The sequence below is a fragment of the Vigna umbellata genome, chromosome 2, assembly GCF_029865625.1.
Source record: "Vigna umbellata cultivar VRB3 chromosome 2, Vumbellata_1.0, whole genome shotgun sequence".
Classification (NCBI taxonomy): Eukaryota; Viridiplantae; Streptophyta; class Magnoliopsida; order Fabales; family Fabaceae; genus Vigna; species Vigna umbellata.
This window is the reverse complement of record NC_142166.1, coordinates 6035595-6059866: the sequence shown is the minus strand read 5'-3', so window position 1 is coordinate 6059866 and position 24272 is coordinate 6035595. Positions and strand designations below refer to the sequence as shown.

Below are 24272 nucleotides of genomic sequence, written 5' to 3'. Positions count from 1 at the left end.
CGATAAATTCTCCTTCAATAACTTATTTCTTACCCCTTTTAATCTATATTTTTAACTTGAATTTAAATATTCTTCTTAAAATATGATCAATAGTAAAGAAATAGTCTTGTGTTCGAATTTAAATTGTTGATTGTACGTTGAAAAGTAATTTATATATATTAAAAATATTATTTATTGAAAACTTTAATAAAAAAAGTCATCCTATATGTTTGTGATATTGCAAATCCAGAATACTGCATGGATTGACCGAAACATCATGCACAGAGAAATGGTGGCAGTTAGATTTCCAATGACACAAAAAAAAAAGTTCTCGACTTTTTCTTGTCTAGTTAGATGAAAATTCGACGAATCCTAGGTTTATAGAATCATCTTTATTTGCTAAAGAGAATCACACCTACTCTGTTTATAATTGTGTAGAGAAGCCTCCTCACCAGTTAAAGAATCCAACAAAACATATACTTTTCTTTTGAAAAGGTAAATTATTGGTTACATCTTAAGTATGGTCTCTTATATCAATTACGCAAAAACTAGTCATTACGTGAATATAATACATACGCATGATTCAGAGTTCTTGAGATTCTTTTTTAGCCAAATTAGCCAATTCCGTGCCTAATTTATTCAATTAATTCAGTTCCAAACTCTTCAAATTCTTCCATCACCAATCCAATTTCACACAGATTCGATAGCAGCCTATAAACGATAAGCTCAAGGAACAATTACTAAATAATTAACTTTAACATATCCATCATTGTCAAACAAGTACGCCAATTAAGGAAACAAAACAATCACTACCTTAAAGTATCCAATTTCCTTTCCACAATATACAAGGTATTTTCCTATAGTAGTTGGTAAAGGCTGCTGATTTCTGCTTTCATATATGCATATTTATGATAAGAAAATAAAACCATGATTGGTTTTCTGCAATAATAATAACAATAATAATAATAATAATAATAATTCAGCAAGCATAGCATCTTCTGCAGAATTTCAGACTTAGCAGTAGGTGGATTCTCCATAAATGTAGTCAAGAACTGCGATGACTCCAAAAACAAAGGCTTGATCCATCCCAGGTTTCACGACCACATTGTACAGATCCTTGGTTTCCATCAATTTCTCCACTTCTTTATTCACCCCAACCTGTGTATAACAAAAACACATATTACTCATGTTACATTTTACAGAAAGAAAAAATTGAGACTTGAAAAATTGGGTACCTGGGCAATAACGTTGCCCCTAATGTCAACAATGCTACAATTCCTATCAGGGAAGTAACCCCTGATCTCAAAGTCCCAGCCTTTGTTACTTGAAGCTCTGGGCTCAATGGAGATTCTAATCCCATTGTTCCTGACAAAACAAGAATTCGGTTCTTTCAAGCTGAAAACCAGGGTCTGTGATCCTTCATAGTTCATGCTATATCCTTTCCACTTCTTGTAAATGCTAAGGGCCTCAACCATTCCTCCCTGAACATCACACAAAGTTAACTTCATGTTGCAAATTTTATCATTGCATAGCAAATCAATCTCACCTGCAGAATTAAACTCCCTAGATATACCAAATTTAAGTTTCATGTCAATTTTAAGCCTAATTTAATTTCATAAAACTAACTTGTGAGATGATATTTCCACCCATTACATATTGTGAATTCTCAACAAAACAACACACATTTAGTTGTGTATATATATTTAGGTAAACAGAAGATATCTCACTCAAGAGTTAAAAGATTGATCTCTTAAGGTATATGCATGTGAGAGAATAATCTTTTTTGACAACCAAAATCTAGAAATCGAAACTTAATCACGAACTTACTATACACACACACACACAAAAACAGAATACGTTGCATGCACAGTCTATGAAAAATTTGATAAAGATTAGGATTAAATTTTCACACACGAGTATTGATATATAATGCAAATATGATATATACCTTTCGACGCATGAGAAGTAAAGCATCTCCTTCACCATCTCTTAGAATCAACTGTTCCTTTGTGCCATGAATTCCACAGCCATCAACCTTGAAAACAACCCTTTGGGCACTACAATCCGTGACTACAAATCCCCCTCCATTCACCACATGTGGCCTTCTTCTGACCCCAAGCACCTTCTGAGAAGATGAACAGTACATTTTGCTAATAACAGGCATCATCTTCCAAACCCTTGTTGTTTTCTGTGTGTCTTTGTATGTAAATACCGTAAAATTCTCAGCTCTATTAATATTCTACGTCCTTACACTCTTGTTAGCTTTCCTAAAAGACCACCCTATTAGTTTTTATATATACACAAAAAAATTGGGGTCTATCATTGCAAGAAAGGATATATTAATGAGTGAGTAATGGAAACAAGGTTCTCCTCACTTGTGTGACTAGACTTCTTTGGCTTACCCTTTATAGGTTTGGCAAGTTTTGACGTATAGGAGATAGAAGAATCTTACAAGGCATTATTGATTTACGTTAGTTGCTTGTGGATGAGATGTCGAAGTTTGAGTAAGTTCACACAGATGTGGATCATTGCTTTGTGATAATTAATTAGCTCAATTCACAGCATGCGTTGGCGTGTTAGACTGCTCTTTCAGTTGTGGCAGATTGAATTTCCATAAGGGGTTTTCAAATGCCAAAACCTTCAGATTTCAACCAGAGAAGTCTCAGGGCAATACTGACATAAAATAAGGTAGGTTAGATAGTAGTTTTCAAGAGACTGTTCGCAAGGTTTTGAATTTCGGTAGAGCTGTATTTGAAACCTGAAATTCAAAGGGGAATATTTGAAATATTGAAATATATAAAAGAATCTTATGCTTTGATGGAGAAACCTATAAATAAAAGCACGTTGGATACCTAGATATATGATTCGATGCTTCTTCAAAAGTTTATTAATTTTTCTGCATGGATAATCGTTATACTTGTTGAAACATCTTACAATATCTCCGACAGCATTTTATTTGCATTGGCTAACTCTAAGAGCTTGTTTTAACAAAAAAAACTTACATAACGAAGTATTGAACAAATAAATAATCTACAGATAATATTTTTTGAGTGACGCTAAGTAAAAAGAACTTAATTTCTTATATGCTAAAGTAATATAAAAGACCTGTCAATTTTTGAACAAGTATATCTTAAAACCAAAGAGTTTAAGGGATTTGGTTAAGGTAATGAAGTATAGATAGAAATTTGGCATGAGTTGATAAATATAAATGTTGCTTGATTAAATTTAATTATGTAATAGTATTTGGTTGACTTTAGTACCCATACAAGAGTGTAGCATCTTACGACATAGTTGTCTATTTGCTGTCGTGACACGTGGTGGGCAGAGGACGAGACTCGTGGAGACGCGGCCAATAGTAATTGTTTTCAAACATTTGTAGAAATTTAGAGAATACGTATGTGGCGGTAGATTTCTCATCTTACCAATTTATTCATACAAGCCAAAATACAGACCTTTTACGCACAGATTTGTTTACATATTCTAACATTGAAAAGAAAAATCATATAATTATTAAATATTATAACCAAAAGTTATAAGAAAATCAAAATATTTTCTGTAAAATACGTTAACAATTTGTCTTTTTAATTTATTAGGAGTAGGAGTGCTTTCGAAATGCTAATTCTCTAAAGAAAATAAGCTTTATACATTCCTTTTATTTAAGTTAATAATAGTTTTAGAGGTTTAGAGTTACTCCTTCACACTTTACTATTCTCACAGGTTTCTATTGTTAGATCTTTTATAGTTTTTCACTTTTTTCATATTCAAGTTGAGTGGGTGAGTATCTGTTAAAGACACTCGAAATTTAAGTTAGTCAACTATACCGATCGATTATCATATAGTTAAATCTTAAATACTCAATAAATACAATCATCTACCTTCTTACCTTACCTCTTTATTTATAGATTTTAGAACAAACTTTTCGTTAACACTATTTAAAAGGCATACATATGTCAATTTACAGTGAGTGTTTATGTCCAAGGTCCTACTTGTGTTCAAATATTTGTTCATGTATACACACTAACATCGCCATCTTTCCTTCCTCCTCCCACAATCCCTTCTTCTCTTGATAACTCAAATTGTATTGTTCCTCTTGGTCCTCTTCCATTGCCTACACCGAGGTTTCAACCTCCCTCTTTGACTCTCCACTCTGACCCTTTACCACGGGCTGCAGACACACTCTTTTAATACGAGGAAGGAAAGGAAAAATAGTGTAGGAAAGTGGTAATTGATGAAGGGAAAAGAAAACAAAAAAAAATCATAAAGTTAACATGAATTTAACATAATAAATTACATTATGTTTTTTTTTATTAAAATAAGATTTGAAATTAAAAATAATTAAAAAAATTACATTCTATCAATGTCACAAATGTTAAAACTAGAATACTAACTACCCTTACAATATAATATAATTAACATCATATAACATAATATAATATGTCATAATGTAATACAGGTAGTATTATGCAATAAGGTATAATATAATATAAGATACTATAATATCATATAATATGAAAAGATATAAGGCAATGTAACATAATATAAGTAGAGGTAATATAATATAGAATACGATAAAATGAAATAAGATTTTATAATATAACTTTGAAATTTTTCTTCATTAACTAAATATTAATTAATGATATGATAATAATTAGGAAGTTCAAATGAAAAAGATGTAAAAGAAAATTCTTAAAATAGCTTTTATTTTTTGTTGAAAAAAAATATTGACAAATTAGATAAAGATAATAAAAGAAGACTTTAAAGAAAGCACTTTTAATTTATATATATATATATATATATATATATATATATATATATATATATATATTTATATATATATATATATATATTTATTGAATATTTGTTTGATTGAAGATATTAATGGATTATTAGGAATTGTAGACATTTTTTCCTCCTCTCTAGAAGAGGTGTATTGTATAGAAAAGATGCATTATATAATCATTTAAAAGTTATGTCAAACGCTCCAATAATACACACATCAAAACGAGTCTATAGTATAATATCATATGAATAGTAGCTTCAAAGTAGATATCTTAATAGATCATTAAGGTTGTGTTCTTTTGGGTAGATTTGGAGGAGATGATTTGGGGGAGATGATTTGAATGGATTTGAGGGTAATTTTTTAGTTGTTTTTTTTAGTGGATTTGTGGGTAATTGAGAGTGGATTTGGACGTAAAGTTTGTGAGAATTAGTGTAGGATTTGATTAATATGATAGATTTTAAAAATTAGTTTAATTGGTAGAAATTAAAGATTATCAAAATGCCCCTAGTTATAAAAGTAATATAAAATGTTATATTTAATTGTAAAAATGTTTATAAAGAAAAGAAATTATGAATAATTTATAAAATTAATGTTTAAAAATTATAAAAATTAAATAATCAACTTATTTTTAATAAATTAGAAAATATAATATACCTAATTTTATTAAGATGTACATTTTTTTAAATTATAATATTAAAATAATTATAAAAAAACTGAAAAATATATAGCCCTGTAACCGGTTACGCGTTTGCGTAACCGGTTACGTGTTTGCAACTTAACTTGATATACACAGACGTAATTGTTTAATAGCTTCAGGGTACATAAGACATTTTCCCAACAATCCCTCCAAATCTCTTCACTCCCGCGGGTGATGAAAAAGTAACCCATCCCGCAAATCCGTCTTTACCAACACTCGCCTTTCTGCTCATCCGAACACCAATTGCTTTTCAAACACTCACTCGCATTCGCCTCTGAACAGTACAATCTGTTCAAGCGAACACAGCGTGAAGTAAACACGTCTATTTCACTGAACTTGTTATGAATTACTTATCTTTTTAATTATAAAAAAAAAAATATTTCTTCCTTAAACTTAGAATCTTTTGCACTTTTTACATCAACTGAAAAATCTCGAAATCAATATGCTAATCTCGTTCAAAGGTCCATAAGACCATATATGCATATATCATAAATGATTTTGATAATGAAAGAGAACAAGAAAGGTTTGAGAATGTAAGAATTTAAATATGACTTTGATATCTTAATTAAGTCTTATAAAAGTGACACTGTTTAAAGATTTTATGAATATTTGGATTTAATTTAAGGACAATTTTGAACACAATAATTCAAAACACAACTTTCAACACAAAATAATATATACCATGTATGGCCTTACACATAGTGAACATACTCTTGAGTGTTGTCTAGTTATAAGGACTAATTGACTAAGAAATAAAATGTTATTTTATAATTTGATGAAAAAAAATATATTTTAGTTAGAAGATTAAAAACAGATGTTGTTGGTAAAGAAAAAAATTAAGCCCACTTACAGTTTGAAAAATAAAGTTTGAGGAAAGAAAAGTAGAATGTATCCTAAAGGAAAAGTAAGAGGGATAATGAAAGAGATCATTACACATGACTTTGGCAAACACAGCATCACTAAAAATCAATTAACCTCCCAAAGCTTTTTGAGTTCATTGCCTCCTTCATGGATTTGAATTTTTTTTAAAAGAATTGTTATTAAAATCCCTTTTGAAGTCAGGAATATTACCCTCTTTTTTCCACGCCACAACCCCTGCAAAAAAGATGGTGATTGAAGAAATGTGATCGTCATTTTGCAACTGTCAATCACACAGGAAGTGTCTTTTCCTTTCAGACCCTAGATTTCCTCAAGGGCTCAAAAATGGTTAGGATACATTTTTAAATCACCACACATTTCAAAGTATGGTCTAAGTCATAACTCAGAAAGACACATCTGTACTGTGGTCAAAGAACTAGATAACACCGTCACTAGTCTGATTAATTGCACCACCCATGTCGCAATAAGATTTTCTATTTTTACAAAATTATATTTCACAATATTTTTAAATACTAATTTGTCTGCATAAAAATTGAATGTGCTTAATTCCACGTATATTTAGAAAAGATAAGCTGGTTTATAAGTTCAGTGAACTATCTTGGACCAAAAGCAAAAAGGAAAAGATGAAAAATTATGAAATTTGACTCTTGCTTTTGGAGAGTAAACTGAAGTCTCATTCTTAAGGATAATTGGCGTAGCCAGTGTTTACTTTATACATATGATCAACGCACTGGTTTTGTTACATCAGTTTTACTGGGTACACACCACTAAACAATCTGAACTCTCTTTTGTCTCACGAGAAAAAAATACACAACCTTGTGAATGAAAATGTCCGACTAAATAATGTTACAGAGTGTTGTGAAATCAGCAGCATGTAGGTTTGTGGTTGGGGTTGAAACAATGGCTGTGCTGTAAAAATGTAATCCACCAAGAGACGAGACCAGAACAGAAAGAGACTCACAAGAGAGTCCAAGAAAAAGCAACTGGGCTTCTCACTTGGTGCTGCGCGTTGCTCCACATTATGCTTCCGAAACCATACTTGCCGGAATTACCGCCACTCTTCTTAGACACAAAGGTCACCGTGTACCTCCGCCTTTCCCCCACCTTCCCAAATACAAGCCTGGCGGGCTTCACCCTCACCTCCACCGTCGAGGGGGCGTCAACGGTGACATCGTAAATGGAGCCAGCCTCGCCCACGTTGGTCAGGGTGCGCGTGTACCTCACAACCCTCTTGGCTCCGAAGAGGATGGAGAAGGAAGGGTAGTTCAATTGGCCAGGGTCAGAGAATTTTCTGGTGCAATTAACGGCGTGGCGCTTAACTATGAGTTGAATGTGGTTGGGGGTGTAGTCCAAGGAGCAGAGGAACTTAATGTAGTCACTGGTGGAGGCGTCGTAGACAAGCCCAGGAGAAAGGGCCCTGTGTGGGTTAACGTGGCCCGCACCGTGAGCCCACGGCGTGGAAAACGCACCACCTGCGGCGTCCCGAAGTGGGGACTTGGTGTTGTCGTGAACGTACGCTGTGGTCATGAGTGCAGATTTTATCGCGCTGGGACTCCATTCTGGATGCGCCGCTTTCAGCAACGCAGCCAACCCACTTATGTGTGGACAAGACATCGACGTACCTACGATGCACAGGACAAAAACAATGTTACAACAATGGCACCCAATCCAAAATATCCCATACATACATTGGAGTGAAACAGAACATACCTGACATGATGTTGAACTGCGTCTTCCGCGTGTCATCGCTCAACCCAGAGGGCCCAATAGCTTCGGACCACCCGGCTAAGATGTTAACCCCAGGCCCAATAACATCCGGTTTCAGAATCTGTCGGGTCACCATGTTGGGCCCTCTTGAACTAAACGCTGCCACCACTGGTGAAGGTCTAACGTTCAAAACCGTTCCACGGAAACCGAGAACCGCCGTTGGATTAGGATCTGAGGAAGCGTATTTCCTGATCTGATCCCCCACGATTCTTCCCACCGCCACAGCCGGTAGAAGGTGGCTGTCTGCTACTAACTCCTCCCCACTCGCTTCTGTGTTCGCCAGAATCATCCCCACCCCACCTGCGTCACGCACCACCTTGCCCTTCTCCACGCGCGCGTTAATCCCTCTATCGCAAACCACCACCTTCCCACGAACTAAACTCGGGTCGAGTGAACCGGGCATGCAGACGCTTCCGGACTGGTTCAACCCTTTATTATAAACCAACCCCACCGGTTCGGTCCCCATTCCGGTTCCGCTGTAAAGCGAAACACCGGAGTACCGTTTTTTGTTGCCGAGCACGGCGAAGGCGGGGAAATCACGGTCCAACGTCCCAGCCCCAACGGTCATTATCCAGGGTGCAACATTTGCAAGTGAGGCCTTCTCGGGGCCGCTGTTCCCGGCGGAGCAGGAGACGAAGATCCCCCTTGCCACCGCTGCGAACGCGCCTACAGCAATGGTGTCGCGAAAGTACGGCGCGGAGCCGCCGCCGAGGGAGAGTGAGAGCACGTCGACGCCGTCCTGAATGGCGTGGTCCATCCCGGCGAGAATGTCTGACGCAAAGCAGCCGTCGGTCCAGCAGACTTTGTAAACCGCTACACGCGCGGTCGGTGCCATCCCACGTGCGGTCCCGCTGGCGTACCCAAGGAGGCTCGCGTTGCCCACGTGCGACCCAGCCGCTGTACTCGCGGTGTGGGTACCGTGCCCGTCCCTGTCGCGCGCCGACGCCGGCTCCTTCTCCCTGGACCCAACCCCCGAGGCCATGTGGAACCCTCGCGAGAAGCTTCTCGCACCGATGAGTTTCTTGTTGCACACACTCGGCGAGAAATCTGGCCCGGTCTCGCACTCCCCGCGCCACCGTGCCGGAATCTCAGGCATACCGGCGTCAGTAAAGCTTGGAGATTCAGGCCACACTCCTGTGTCCAGCACCCCCACGATAACGTCGTGCGACGCTTGGTTGAGGTCCTGCGCGGTGTGACCCTCCCACAGCCCCGTCTCTCTCTCGAGCCCCAGAAACTGCGGCGTACGCGTGGTGTGCAGTTGGTAGACTGTCTCCTCGTACACTCCAAGAACATCCTCGGATCTGAGAAGCTCCTGCGCCTGGTCCTCGGCCAGCGACGCCGCAAAGCCGTTGTAGGCATGAGTATAAGAGTAAAGCAAGGGATCGGAATCAGTGGTTAAAGATTGAAGATTTGCGGTGTACCAGTCGGTGTGAGTGGGGTAGATTGAAGGTCTGTTGTTCTGTTTCATGTGAACTATGTATGTCTTCTTGGGCGATGTTAGACACCAGCAGCATTGTGCCACAAGCAAGAGGGACAAAACGAAGGTGAAAAGGGAAGCCATTTCATGAAGAGAGTGAGTGAAGGTTTCTAATTTAGTGAATGAATTGTGCAGGGGCAGTGTCAGAGAAAAATGTGGAACTGATGTTGGGTTTATAATAACGTTGGCCGTTGCTAAATTGGACTCTCTACTCCACTCAATTTACCTTTCTGCCATTCACTCTCTTTCCTTTCGTTTTCTTCTCTCTCCGGTCTTCCCTACCGTTACCTGTCTTTCTCCAAACTTCAAAAAAGAAAAATTACATAAATTTATAATAATTTGATAAAAATTTATATTCCTTCGTATTTTTAATGTAGCGAGATGTAAAGCTTTGATGTTGCAAAATATGTTGTATTTTACTTTTACTGTATTTAATTATTATTATTTGTTAATATATATAAAATAGATTAAATGTGTGTTTTCCAAGGCAGAGAGTTATTAAGCAGAACAGCATCCAAGAAATTATGCAATATGCCCATCCTTGAGTCTTAAAAGAAGTATATTCTAATACACAGTATGTTTTAGAAAAGGTATTATATTATGTGTGGAAGTATAAAGACGTAGCCAGAGAAAAATGAGTAAGTATATAGTACATTAGTTTTTTACATATTTGGTGGCTGTAATTTAGTGATGGGTGAATCGGAGATTTGAGAAAAGATAGAAACAAGTGAAGACAAAGCCTAAATAGCTGGCTACACGGAATGGTAAAGGTCCACTACTCTACCCTTTGTGTGGATGAAAACCCTTCATAACTTTCTTTACTATATTATATAACCAAAGATAAGGTATATTAGCTTCATATTTCACCTATATAATTCATTTATTAACGTAATTATTTCATATTACATAATATTTATTTATATATTACATTTATTTAGGAACTTCCAATCGACCTTGTATTTTATACAAAGTTATTTAACATGTGATTAGTGTCTATCCTTCCCAATAAACAAGAACGATTATGCTGAACTAGCCAATCAAATCTTCTATTTGACATGAGCATGGCATTGGGCACTGTGCAGTGGCAGAGACTGGTGCAGTATTTTGAGGGTATGTACTAATTGAATATTTTAATTTCCACCCAGAAAAAAATCAGATATTTTCACACAACATAAAGCATAATGCATGAAAAGAATTATTTTTTATGTTGGGGGTGAATGGACAAAATCATTAAAATAGTTGGCTGCATTCTTTTGCAAGTGTTCTTTCTAGTTTCTTCGTCTTTACATCAAAGGTTCAATTATCGTGTTTATTGATAAAAGATTTCATCTCCTTATAATAGCAAATGATAAGCTTTTAGTTTAGTGGAGTTTTGAAGTTGTATTCAATTTTCAAGTGCTAAAAACATGTGTACTTATGTTTTAATTGGATCAACAAGAACATTCATAGATTCTCACAAAAAGTTCTATGGAATCAAATTATTCTTAACAATTAACCAGACCAGAAGTGGGTTTTTAGCTCAAGGTTAGGTTTCATGTAAATAATATTTTAGTATGTTCTAAAAAGTGGCATTGGAATAAAATATTTTCAAGAATAAAAAATTCTGAACATGGCAAGTAAGAATAAAATTTTCGGAATAATTAAATGTAAAGTTAATTGCCAATGAATATACTGTTCTTAAAAAAAATTAAATAGTAAGGAGTATAAACACATTTCTAAATTTTTAGATTCTTAAGAAGCTCATTATTGGGAGAGTTGTCTAGTTGAGAATATAAAGAAGATTCTCAATACCAAAAGTCGCATGCATAAGATGAAAAATCCTTGTTTATTTAGTATTTTAAAATATTTTAATTACTATATGTTGCTACTGACTTAAATTATCTTTAAGTTAACTATAAAGTATTTGTTTAACATAATATTTTTTTGCAGTGTAAAAAATATTTATTTTGTACATTGCTTGTAATTTTGTTCTTATGACTTGAAAATATTGTTAGGAGTATAGAAAAATAGTTTTTATATATTAAAGAGAGAATTCTCATCGATATAAATTATGTATTGTTATAAATAAATTATTAAAAATAAAATAAAATAAACAATATATATATATATATATATTGAATATGAGAATTCTCATTACATGTTATTATAAATTATAGATAATTGTCTTAGTTTTTAAAATGATAAAAAAAATGTGTTTACTTTAAAATAAACTAATTTAATTTTGTTTTTCAAAGAGAGGAGAGACAGTTTATTTTGTAAAAGGAAGTTAGAAAAACATCAACCGGGATGAAGAACGTGTTTTATTTCATGTTTATAGTGGTTTACTCCATATTTGGGATGCATTATTTTGCTAATCTTAAAATCCTTTCATAATAAATTTTTAGATATTAACTATTTCTAAAACAGAATAAGTCAATTAAAAAACATTATTTATGAAATTTAAAGTTTGCAACGAATTGAATACTTGGGAACTAAAATAACAGCATTTTTTCAATAAATTTATAACTAAATAATAAGCTCGAGAACTAAAATTTTGGCACTGTTAACTGTTAACGTGTCTCTTTAAACTCTTAAATATTATCCTTTTCTTTACTTTCATTAGTAATACATTAATTTAATTTTTAACATTCAAACTATAATATTTGGTACCATAAATTTCACCAGTAAAGAGTGCGATTTGAATATAAATCAAAACATCTAATAAAGTTTAAAAATTATCGTTGTTTGAATCATTGTTTTTAAAGTTAGAGTTCTGAGTAATAACTCAAATAGTAATCTATTACAACAAAAACATTAAATAGTAATTTAGGGATAAAAAATAATCAATCACTATAAATATTAATTTCTGAACTAAAAATCATTAATAATTAAAATAATCTATATTGTGAATAAATAATAATAATTGCTTTGTGGATTAGAGTTTAAATTATTTTCTAATATCAACTAGCAAGAGCTAGGATGGAATTAGAGTCTATTTAGCCTCTAAGTTTAAATTAAAGATTAATGCAGACATTAGACATTAGTTCCTTAATAGTTAGATTACATTTTTTAATTAATGTTTATAATTAGATTACATTATTTTTTATTATATTTTAGACGAGTCGATGGGTATAGTCTAGTTCACAGAAGGTTATTCTGCGTTAAGTTTAAACTTCTTTTTACCTATTACAAAATTTGTCTCATTTTGAATACATTTTGAAGGATTCATCAAACAATAGGATAAATAAATGCATTTATATACAATGTAGTGTTTGTAACACTTCAAATGATTGGGAACAATTAAATCACAAATTTATATCTAATGCGACATTTGGACTAAATTTGCATGAAAACTGTTCCAACTTTTTCGCCATTATGGAAGAGGGTCAAAGTTGGTAATGGACTGTATTTTTAATAGAGTCTTTAATTTGGATGTAGGTTTAAATCTAATAATTAATGTCACATTCTTTGACAAAATTGGTAAATAAATATTGTGTAGTTTACCCTAAGTATTATATCATGTAGCAATCTTATAATAATTAGGTTCGGAGCAATACATTTATGGTAACACTAAGTAAATACATTTATTTATACGAAATAATAAGCGATGTTAAATTGAAGGGTGAAAAGGGAAAGAATAAGATAATGCATGGCGAAAGTAAAGAAAGAGAAATAAAAGCGTAAAAAAGGTTGGGTGGTGGGAACCGCAGGAGAATAATGTTATCTTTTAAAAAAAGTGATTAATTGGCTGCTGAAATTACGCCAATATAAGCGCTTTTCTTAGGTAACCTACCCAACCCCACCATTCTAATTGCAACCTCATATTTTCACTTCTGAACAACAGACATGGATGTAATGTAATTCTTTCTTTTTAATAATATTTATATAACAAACCATCAATGATTTATGATCTCTTTTCTCATTGTAAAAGTGACTCATTTAAAAACTACTGTTAAAATTGTGAAACAAAAAATAATAACAATAATTATAGGAGATATATCATAAAACCCAATCTATTCGTACAAGTTATGGATATATTTATGTACGTTTATTTTTTCTTTAGCATACATTGAAATCATATCATACATACGGTAAATTCTAAACATTTAACTTTTAGATTCATTAATAAAATGTATGTATAATTAGTTTTCATAAATGACTTAAAAGTTTAATATGTAGCCCTCTCGAGAAAAAAAAAAGTTAATACTTAGGTTTTATTCATTGTTTGACAGCCTTTGATTAAAAGAAAGTAGTGAAAAAGAACTAAACTTTAAGCAATCGTATAAATATAAATATAATTTTTTAAAATGGTTTTAAAATGTTGAATGTGATTATAAAACTGCAATGTAGATTATCAAATTACAAATATTTGGTAAAATTATTAGAAGGATACACTTATACATTTTGATAAATTGGTTTAAAATAAAATCGTTTAAAAATATTTTATTTTGAAGTTTAACAAAAGCATATAACAAAATAGTGTTTATAAAAATGTCCATCTAAGATAACGCCCTAAATGCTATCTATGTTTAAACGATATCTTAAACGTTGAAGAAAAGAGTTTAGCATAATTGCAATAGATTACTATAAACACAAACGTTTTGATAAATAGACTAGCATAGTATGGATCATACTAAATGTTGTGATAAACGTCTAATGTTTTTAATCTAAATGTATAAATAATATTTTTTGTCTAATCTATTGTTTCTCTTTATTTGTATAAATCATATAAGGATAAATGTTTTACTCAAAAATTTTATGTTGATTTAGAAGAACGTTAAAAGATATGAAAACATATTAAGAATGTTTCACTGGAATACAATTTAATATTAAAAAGAATGAGAAACTAAAAGTAAATTTAAAATACAAATAAAGAAATTGAAAATAGTTGAAGATAAAAGAGAGAAAATAAAATAAAAAATAAAAAAGGGAATGAAAACATGAATTTACAGGATTTTTAAGTTTTAATAAATTTTTTTCTAAAATTAATACAACTAATATAATAATATGTAAATATAATTTTAAAAATATATAAATAAATAAACTTTGAAGGAACGTGACTCTCTCTATTTATACCAAAATATATATATATATATATATATATATATATATATATATATATATATATATATATTTAACCGCATTTAATATTACCTTAAAAACTAATTAAGATTTCGTCTAAGAAACCTTCTAATTTAATCTTTAAATAAATAAAAGACAATTTGATAATATTAAACGAGTTCTTAAATATAAATTTTAAGGATTAAATAGTTAATGTTAATTTTTTACTCATTATAACCATTTTTACAATTAAATATAATAATAACAATTATTATTTTATATTATTTTAATAACTAGGAATATTTTGATAATATTTAATTTTTAATAATTAAATAAATTTTTTATATCTGTCACATCAATCAAATCTTACACTAATTATCACAAACTTTACTTCAAAATCCACTTTCAATTACTTCCAAATTTACTCAAACAAACAACAAAAAATATACCCTCAATTACCTCCAAATTCACTCAAACAAACAACAAAAAATTTACCCTCAAATTCTCTCAAATCCATTCAATCACTCTTCCAAAATCATTTTCCACATATCCTCATATATAAACAAAGCATAAGACTTCATTGTGCGTGCAAGATTGGAACCTTCGTATTTCAACTAATTCAATAAACGAGTTGCTCATTCAACTGCTTATTTAGTCAATATTTGACTTAATTTATTTTAAACCTAGTTTTTTTTTAACAAGGAAAGTTATACTAAATAAGTGATCGTATGAAAAAAAAAATACATTATTTTCATGAAAATAATATGTATGTCCATATGTTTTCATAATCGCTTTTGGAGCTGTTTGGGCATACATGTGTTCAAATTATAGAAAAAAACTCTACATATGAATGATTTTTCTTCACTTTTGGTAGATTTTTTTTTCTTCAAATATTTATTAACAAGTCTAATTATCATGCTCAAAGTACAAATGAGAGAGGTAGGTAAACGAAAACAATGATAGAAAGAGAAGAAAATAAAAAGTTTATTTAATTGTATGATGAACTTTGACTGAATTTGAGTGTGATTGATGGCATGCAAGGTTACATCATTGTCAAATATGCTATAAATGTTCCAAAAAATCTACCCGTTAGATTCCTTAAATTGCGTACGGTAATGTTGTGAAAAAAATGTTATAATTTAATTATCACAAAAAAAGGTCATTCGTATAACTACATCTCTATATATAATTTAAATTAAAATTAGAATTTTGAGAGTCACCATAGCGTTTCTATATTATCATATTTAAACTAAATAGAGGAAATAGAATAAAAAAAATCGTACACTGCCACCATGTATTTAAAAAATCTGACTGGAACTTGGATTCTCTGTTTTATCTTTAATGTGTGAAGAAAAATATATGTTTTATTTATTATGTGGGGAAAATATAACAATTATTATTTTTAGTTTAACGTTATTTGGTAGCTGATTTTGATTTTTAAGAAAAAAAAGAGACAAAATAAGATGATCAAAAGTTGGTTACTTACAATTTTTTTCTTTGCAGTTACATTGTAAGGTGGCTATTTTTATATGTTAAGAGTATTTCCACTTCATTTTGATTCATGACATTTGCATTATTACAAATTTTCTCTAACATTTGAGAAAGACGAATTACAATTTTGAATTGTATTCGTTTTAATGAATAAGCAACTATGAATAAAGATGGATTTGCGGGATGAAAAGCAATATGATTTGCGTACGTTATGAGTGAAATACCTCATTTGCTCTAATTCCATTTCATTACTTACAAAGCTATTATAATTAATAGAAATGAATGCAAAGTATGGAAAGGTAGAGGTATATTATTCAGTTTCGGGGAGAGCGGATTCAATTTCACCTATGTACAAAGTAATGAAGAAGGTTAGTATTCGATTCCAATAAATGGATTCGGTTTCAACTCTATGTGCAAAGTGTTGAAGGCTCGTATTTGGTTATAGGTAGAGTGGATTCAATTTCAACTCTGGATGCAAAGTCATGACACCTCGTATTCGGTTCTAAGATATAGGATTTGGTTTCAACTCTTTTGTAAAGTGAATATAGCACCATATTTTGTTAGAGGAGATTGGATTCGATTCCAGCTCCCTTGTAAAGTAAACATAACACCATATTTGGTTCCAGAAAAGTTATTCGATTTTAACTCCATTGTGAAGTGAACACAACACCATATTGGATTTCAGGTTAGGGGATTCGATTCCATATTATATTTTAAAAATAATTATTTCACTTTCTTAAATACATTTTTTTTTTCATTTTAAAAATTACTTTTATTTTTGTTTCTCTTGATAATAATTTTTACAATTATATATAATATTAACAAGTATTAATTTATATTACTTTTACTATTAAATATATTTTATTAGTCTTCATTTCTACCAATTAAATCATTCTTTTTATCTCTGGTCAAATCTTAAACTAATTTTTACAAATTTTACTTTCAAATTCACTTTGATTCACCTCCAAATCTTTAAAAAAAATAACAATCGACTTACTCTTAAATTCTTCAAATTCATTATCTCTCTTAAGTCTATCTTCTCTTTAGTACAATGCATTAGTGCTTTAGAAGTAACGTATTTATCTTTTGTTTGCGTTTATAAAGAAATTTATACTTTCAGAAATTTTATAGGAAAAGAAAAAGGTCATCACCTTAAATCACATCAACAACCACAATTTTGCAAAATTACAGGAGTTTAATAAGTCATATAAATACTTATAGACATTGCTTGAGCGAAAAAGTTTGGTAAAAAACGATGAATAAGTTTGTCTTTATAAAATATTGTGAAAACAGAGGCTGCTAGTTTGCCTAATGGAGGTGTGAGATAAGGTAAAAAAATATGGCGTAATCTTAAACCGCGAATCTGAATTTAATGTGAGTGGAAAGTTGGCATAAATAATTGAAAGCGAAACCTGAAGCAATCAGAGTTCATATTTGTGTTCATTATAGAAAATTATACATAAACCAATGGCAGCCAGCTGAAGAAAACAGACTCAAGTTTTAATATATATATACATTCCTTAACTTTTGGCTGGAAAGTAGCCACATAGCATGGGCTAAACTCATTCACATTTTCTTGGGAATCACTACTTTATCTACACTCAATCATTTTATTCAAATGCCATTTTTTTATTACTTTAGTCCAGATACAGTTGAAAGTTTTAACTTAATCAATTAATTAAAATTTAGACTAAAATTTAACCTCTCACTCAATAATTCGAATTTAATGTTAACATAGACTTCGATGAAGATTTACGCATAGTATTTATACTCTATAGAATCATAAATAAGGGTAACTCGACCTATTTCCCATGGGTTAATCTTTCCTTACACGAACAAAAGGGATAGGGTAAAAACCTCTTGTCATTCTCTCCGCCAAAAGTATCAATAATTATCAAAACATATGCACTGTAAACCAAATCACACAATAACACAATTTTCTTCACAGTAACTCATTACACGCACTAGGCAAGGAAAACAAATTGGAAACCATCACCAACACCTTCGGAAAGGTCCAAAACCCCCCAAAATGACATAAGGAACGTCCAAATGTCTAGAACCCCAAATTCGAGGTTCCCACAACTTCGTTACTGCTAGACAACTCGTATCACCAGAAAACTCCTACCAGACGACTCCTCACCAGACAACTCTTCACCAAACGAGTCCTTACCAAATGGCTTCTCACCAGACGACTCCTTACCATACCTTCTACCAGATTTTTTTGTACAATAAGAGACCAACAAAACCCTAAATGGCCTCAAGACAATTCCCAAAACTACAGATTTATCCCAAAACTCATGATTTTAGGATTTTACCTATCAAGACCCTCATTTTATGCCAAAAAATCACCCTTCTTCTAATTTATTCGAAACCCAAGTTCTGTAAAAATACACCAGCTCAAACTCACTAAATTTACATTCACAAATTCTTTATATACAACTTTTCACATCAGCAAACCCACTACACACCAACATGCATAAGTTTTCAATTCAATACATCACACTTTTCAAGCACTTAACATACCAAATTTCACGATTAAATTAAATTTCACAAATTAATCATCACATCATCATATCAAATATCACATGCATACTAAATCCAAAACAATATAAACTAGTTTCCTTTACCTAGTTGACGCTCTGATGATTCGAAGAACTCTAAAATTCATTCTATGGCTCGAACATCTGTATTTGCTCCTACAATTCATGACAATTTTTATTAGAGTATACCATTAACACCACTTATCAATAGATAGTTTTATAGAAAACTTATACTCCAAAAGAGTGAAGGAAATCCCTATATGCAAAGACACCAAAATTTAAGAAAAAAAGGATAGAAGTCAACTTATTCTATAGCTAAAATTAATCAGCTAGAATGAAGATCTCGCCTCAATAAAGACTTAGACAGCTTCTGATCTTTTGATAAATGAGTAAGGAGTTAAAATTTAAAAAAAAGACAGAAAAAATTTTAAAGTAAAAAGTTTTAGAGAAATAAAGCTTCTTAAATAATGAAAGTATTAAAAAAATTTATTTATAGTGTTGATGTTTTTGAAATAAAATAATGAAATATGATTATTTAGAACTTATTTAGAACACCCTACCATGGGTTGTCGAGGGTCTTACGTTTTTCATAACCAATTAATTATTAATAAAAAATAAAAAAGTATACTATTATTGTTATTAATGGAAAAACACGTGCTGACGACTATTTACAATTTTATCACTGTGAGATATTATTTTAATAAATTAAATTAAACTAATATTAATATTACTTTATAAATATAATAAATTGATCTAAACATAACATTTATATTTTATTTTTAATATTTAATAAGTATAATTTATAATTTAAATAGAAACAAAGAAACAACATGGATTATAAATTTGTGTTAAAAAGATTACATTATGAAGAAATTAAAACATCTGTCATTATTTTTAGTAGAGAGATGATATATATATATTTTTTCTTTTCAAAATGATTAAATTATATATTTAAGAGAGTTATACAATCTAAGATATTGTAATCTTAAAATAGAATTTAAAGTGAAATAAAAATATAAAAGTAAAGAAATTATGATTAGAAGAAAGTAGATGAGTAAAAAATTGGAAGGTTTGAATGATGGGAAATATGATGATGAAGTGTGTCTGCTAATTTGAAGGCGTGATAAAAGATTGAATTGTCTGAATGAGTGAAGTGAAACATAAAAGAAGCACTTTAAAGAATAAAGAGAAGTTGATTCAGAAACTTCCTTTTAACTGTTTCGTCTCTTAGCTGCATTGCACATGCCCACAGATCAAAATCTCTCGTCTCTACTGCCATATATAAATAGTGTAGAAAATGAAACATTCATCATTCTTTACTTTTTCCAAAGCAGTGTAAAAAAACCTGAAATGACATTATTGTATTTGAATTATTGGTTATTTTGCATAGTGGTGCAGTGCAGCTATCATTCTGGAAACTATTCAATACTCTAATACAACAATACAACACAACTTAGTATACGTGTCTTGTTACTGTTAAGTTAAGTAGGAACGACCGATCGGGTATGCTTAGTCAATATCGAAGTGGGATTGACAGTCCAACTCGATCGATCGGGCACGTAAAGGTGAGGAAGTCGATCGTTCTCGATCGGAAGCAGGGTAGTACTCGCGAACTCTTCAGCCGTTGGCTGGAGACAGCTTTTTAAATGTCTATGAATGCGTAATTAATGATGCAACGGTCATTGTCGAGCAGTTAATGTTAGCATTGATCGTCGTTAAGAGATAAATTAATGGATAATATTCTTTGAAACCATATAAATAACAGTTGATTGGGAAGGTAAAGTCTGATTTTCTAATTTTCACTAGAACTTGCAGAGATAAATTCTGACTTGAGCTTCAGAGAGTTTCCTGCAGGTCACCCCACTTTGGAGTCGAGAGAGAGGAGTCTCCCTCAATCCCTTTAAACATACACATGTCCCAAAAGCCATAGTTGCCTCTTCACTATTTTCAGTAGTTCTTGCATTCTGCTGCTTGGTTGTCAATTCTTACCCTTTTGACCAAGGAAATAACATTTTCAATTATCTTTAAATTTTATTTACCATGATAATCTCATAAGTAATTATCATATTCATATTTCTATACTAGACCACATATACTTAAAGTATAACGGATCGGTATGACAAGAACATTAATTAAATGTATCTTTTATCTCCATAATAAGAAGAAAAAAAACTTAATTTTTCTAACCAAATATCTTATATAGCTGCGAAAAACCTAAGATTTTGGGATAGATCACAACATTATCACTTGTTAATTTGCATTACGCGTATCTTCTTTTATAGAAAAACAGGTACACACGTTGATTCATTAGTTTCAATGGTTGTCTGTTGTGAGATATGTACAAAAACTCTACCTTTTCTTTGTCTCTCATATGCTTCACACCTCCACCTAAATAAAAAACTATATCTTCTCACTCATCCACTCTTGCAATATGGAAAGCGCGTCTAAGATTTCAATAATGTCACAAATTTAAATATAAATTTTACATTATTATCAAACATATAGAAAAGATAATTTATACAGACTATTTACTGTTTTCAAATTTTAAATTAAAAATGATATGGCAATGTTCAATTCATGACTCATTAATATGATAAAATTAAACAAATATATGAATCATGTGTACTACCAGCTATGGCGGAACTATCATCATCTATATACTATTATGTATTACACTATTAGAAACAAAATAATAAAATTATTTTCTATTACAGAATGCACTTTTTATATATAATAAAAATTATATCAGTGTAATATGATATATACATATATATTGGTTGTGCCCTGTTTGAATTAACGAATATCTGATTGCTTAATCACTTTCTATATAGCATTAAGAGTGTTTAACAAATTTTTTTCTGAACATAATTTCTTCTGATAATGTTTCTGTGAACAACTCAAGCTAACACACCGTTGAGCTGAATGGAAGCGATTATCTCGAATCATCACATGCGATAAATAAATTATGCATTTGCTTACAGCTCACAGGCTCATTCCACAAATCATTTGCTGGTTATCATCTATTTCCATAGTTACAATATTAAATAATCAAATCCATATGTTTTAAATATAGTTAGTAATAACAGAAAGTTAATTAATTAATAAAATATAAAAGTATATATTAATTAGAAGATAATTGTATTATCTTATCTTGAAACTAATCCGATACTAAAAAATAAATAGAATATCAATTTAAACATGTAAATTACAAACTTTTAGTAGATTAGAGAATACGAAAATACAATAAAACTTTTAAGTCCACAAATTTGGCCCAAGCTTTATAAAAGGTTTTGATTTAATTAATAAATCCTATAATATAGAAGAGATTTTAGTAAAAGATGAAGAAATTCATATTTTTTTTGTTACTTTTTATCTTAAATATATATAATATGTTAGTTAAATGTTTATAAATGGAAAATTAAATACAAGATTATGAATTTGGATTTTCTTACTTAAATACTGATAATTTTGAATCAGATTATTCACTATTTATTCCTTATTTAGAACCCAAACTTTTAACTAATAATATATAGCATAATACTTCTAATACTACTCATAGATAATTTAGGAGAAAAAAATATCAATAATTTCCAATAGGACGTGAGCGTGTCAATCATTTGCAGTAGATTAATATTTTTAATGAAATGTTTCTTTCCAGGAGAGCTTGGTTAGGAAATTTGAAGAAGCTAATCATGTTTATAAAAAAAATTAAAATTATTTTATAAAAAAATATATCATTTATTCAAAGAGAATTAAAAGAAATTGAAAAGTTATAAAATTTTATAAAAGTAATTAGATTAATTATGATTAGATAATTTCAAATCTTATCTAAAAATTAAAAATTAATTTTTTTCTTTATTCTTAAAATTATGTCTCTTCTTGTCGAATTTTTTTTTCTAATTCAATTTTGATTGAAACATTTGTTAACTTAATGGTTTTGATAAATATTTAGTTGTCACCCTATTAAAAAATATTTTTAATAAATGTCGATGAAAATTTATTTTACACTAAAGTTTATCATACTTGCGTTTTGGTCAACATTATTGGTGTTTTGTTATCGTTATTTTAGGTTCGAGTTATTTGCCAAGAACTAAATTTAGGATTTGCTTGATGATCATTAAAAACGTTTTCCTATTTATATTAAATATACTTTTTTTTCAATTTATTTAAACTAAATTTACTTCTAGTTGATGTCCCCCAAAGTTTTTTTTAATCAATATCAATTAAAATTATTTTCTGGACAACGAAAATTGAAATTATTTAGAGTTTTCCTGACTAACATTGGAAGAATGATTGAAATACAAAAATTTATAAAGTTACGTGTTGAAATTATAGAGGCCCAGGAAAAAACAAGGCCTGCACTTTAAGAACAAATTTTCAGCCCAATATTTCATATCCAATCCATCAGACTCAATTAACGGTTGTTATTTACCACAAGGTTGGTTTTTTGCGTTGGCTGAACTAATTAAAGAAGCATGTTACAAAAAAGCTATAAGGTAAAATTTATCTGACTAAAAATATATTTTTCATATAAAAATAAACATTTGTTTCATAAAAAATACAAAAAAATGTTGTAAATGTTCCTTTAAGTTGTTAAAATCAATAAAATATTTTTTGCACAATTATATTCCATTTTCTAAACACAAGCGAGAGAAATATTTATTTATCTCTGTCTTTTTCTCTCTCAAAAAAGAAAGAAAGATACATTTAAACATTCATGAAAAAAAGATATATATTACTTTGTATGAAAAAAAAGAAAATAAATATCTCACTCTAGTCCCTCTCCCTTATTCCTTTTAGAGCAAAAAATAAATCATCACCTTTTTCAAATAAAAATACATATTTTATCCAACTTCTCACATTTTCTACCAAAACCCCATCACCTTTTTGTTTCTCCATTTATGATAATAAGCCTATATTATGAGATAAAAGATGAAGAACAAAATTAAGGATAATACAACGATGACAAGAAGGAAGCAACAAAAACCAAGCACTTGACTATGGTGGCTGAGTACTATATTTCCACCATTACTGTTTCTTCTTGTTCTGCCACCACGCCTTCGAAGTTTTATTGCTTTATCTATGCTTTTGTCTCGGTTCATTCTTTTTCCTTCAACAAAGGAAAAATCCTATGATTTTGTTTCTTGAACACTACAAAACCCTAATGGAACTCCAACGTAGGTTTTCTAGCTTCTATATATGATGATCACGAAGACCATTTAACGGGGCAAAACCCTAGGTGGCTGACAACAACGTAAGAAATTCCACCAACTCATTAAAACCTCTCGAGTGAATCTTCCTGCACCTCCCTCACCTCATCCTGCACCCCCAAAATTACGTATATACCCTTCAATTAATTAAAAAAGTCAAAACCTTCATTTAAAGTCAAAACTGTAATTATTAAATTTTCTAACTCCCAACCACATTCCCTTTTTTATAAATCCAGCTGGTGCGTGCACTGTTCATTCATGATAATTTTTACTGTAGCAAGTGAAATTTGGAGTTACAGCAGCAGGAGGAGGAGGAAGAAGACTGCGCCGGCGAAGGTACGCAACCGCAAAAAGACTCCGCCGCACTTCGAAGTGCGTTTTTAAATTTGGGTGACGCACTTTGAAGTGCGTT

General features: G+C 31.0%; 2 protein-coding genes across 2 annotated transcripts; both read right to left on the bottom strand.

The window, feature by feature from the left end:
- Nucleotides 1-699: 699 nt before the first annotated feature.
- On the bottom strand, nt 700-2314 carry LOC148203264 (protein LURP-one-related 6-like). Its single transcript, XM_088107971.1, has 3 exons — nt 1928-2314; nt 1215-1460; nt 700-1137 (listed from the first exon to the last, which is right to left on the bottom strand). The coding sequence occupies exons 1-3, from the start codon at nt 2144-2146 to the stop codon at nt 994-996; spliced, it is 609 nt and encodes a 202-aa protein (XP_087964097.1). The 5' UTR covers nt 2147-2314; the 3' UTR covers nt 700-993.
- Nucleotides 2315-6986: 4672 nt separating this feature from the next.
- Nucleotides 6987-9735, bottom strand: LOC148203263 (subtilisin-like protease SBT1.8). The gene is made up of 2 exons (XM_088105880.1): nt 8046-9735; nt 6987-7957 (listed from the first exon to the last, which is right to left on the bottom strand). Exons 1-2 carry the CDS (start codon nt 9661-9663, stop codon nt 7293-7295), a joined length of 2283 nt encoding a protein of 760 aa, XP_087962006.1. The 5' UTR covers nt 9664-9735; the 3' UTR covers nt 6987-7292.
- Between the last annotated feature and the right edge of the window lie 14537 nt (nt 9736-24272).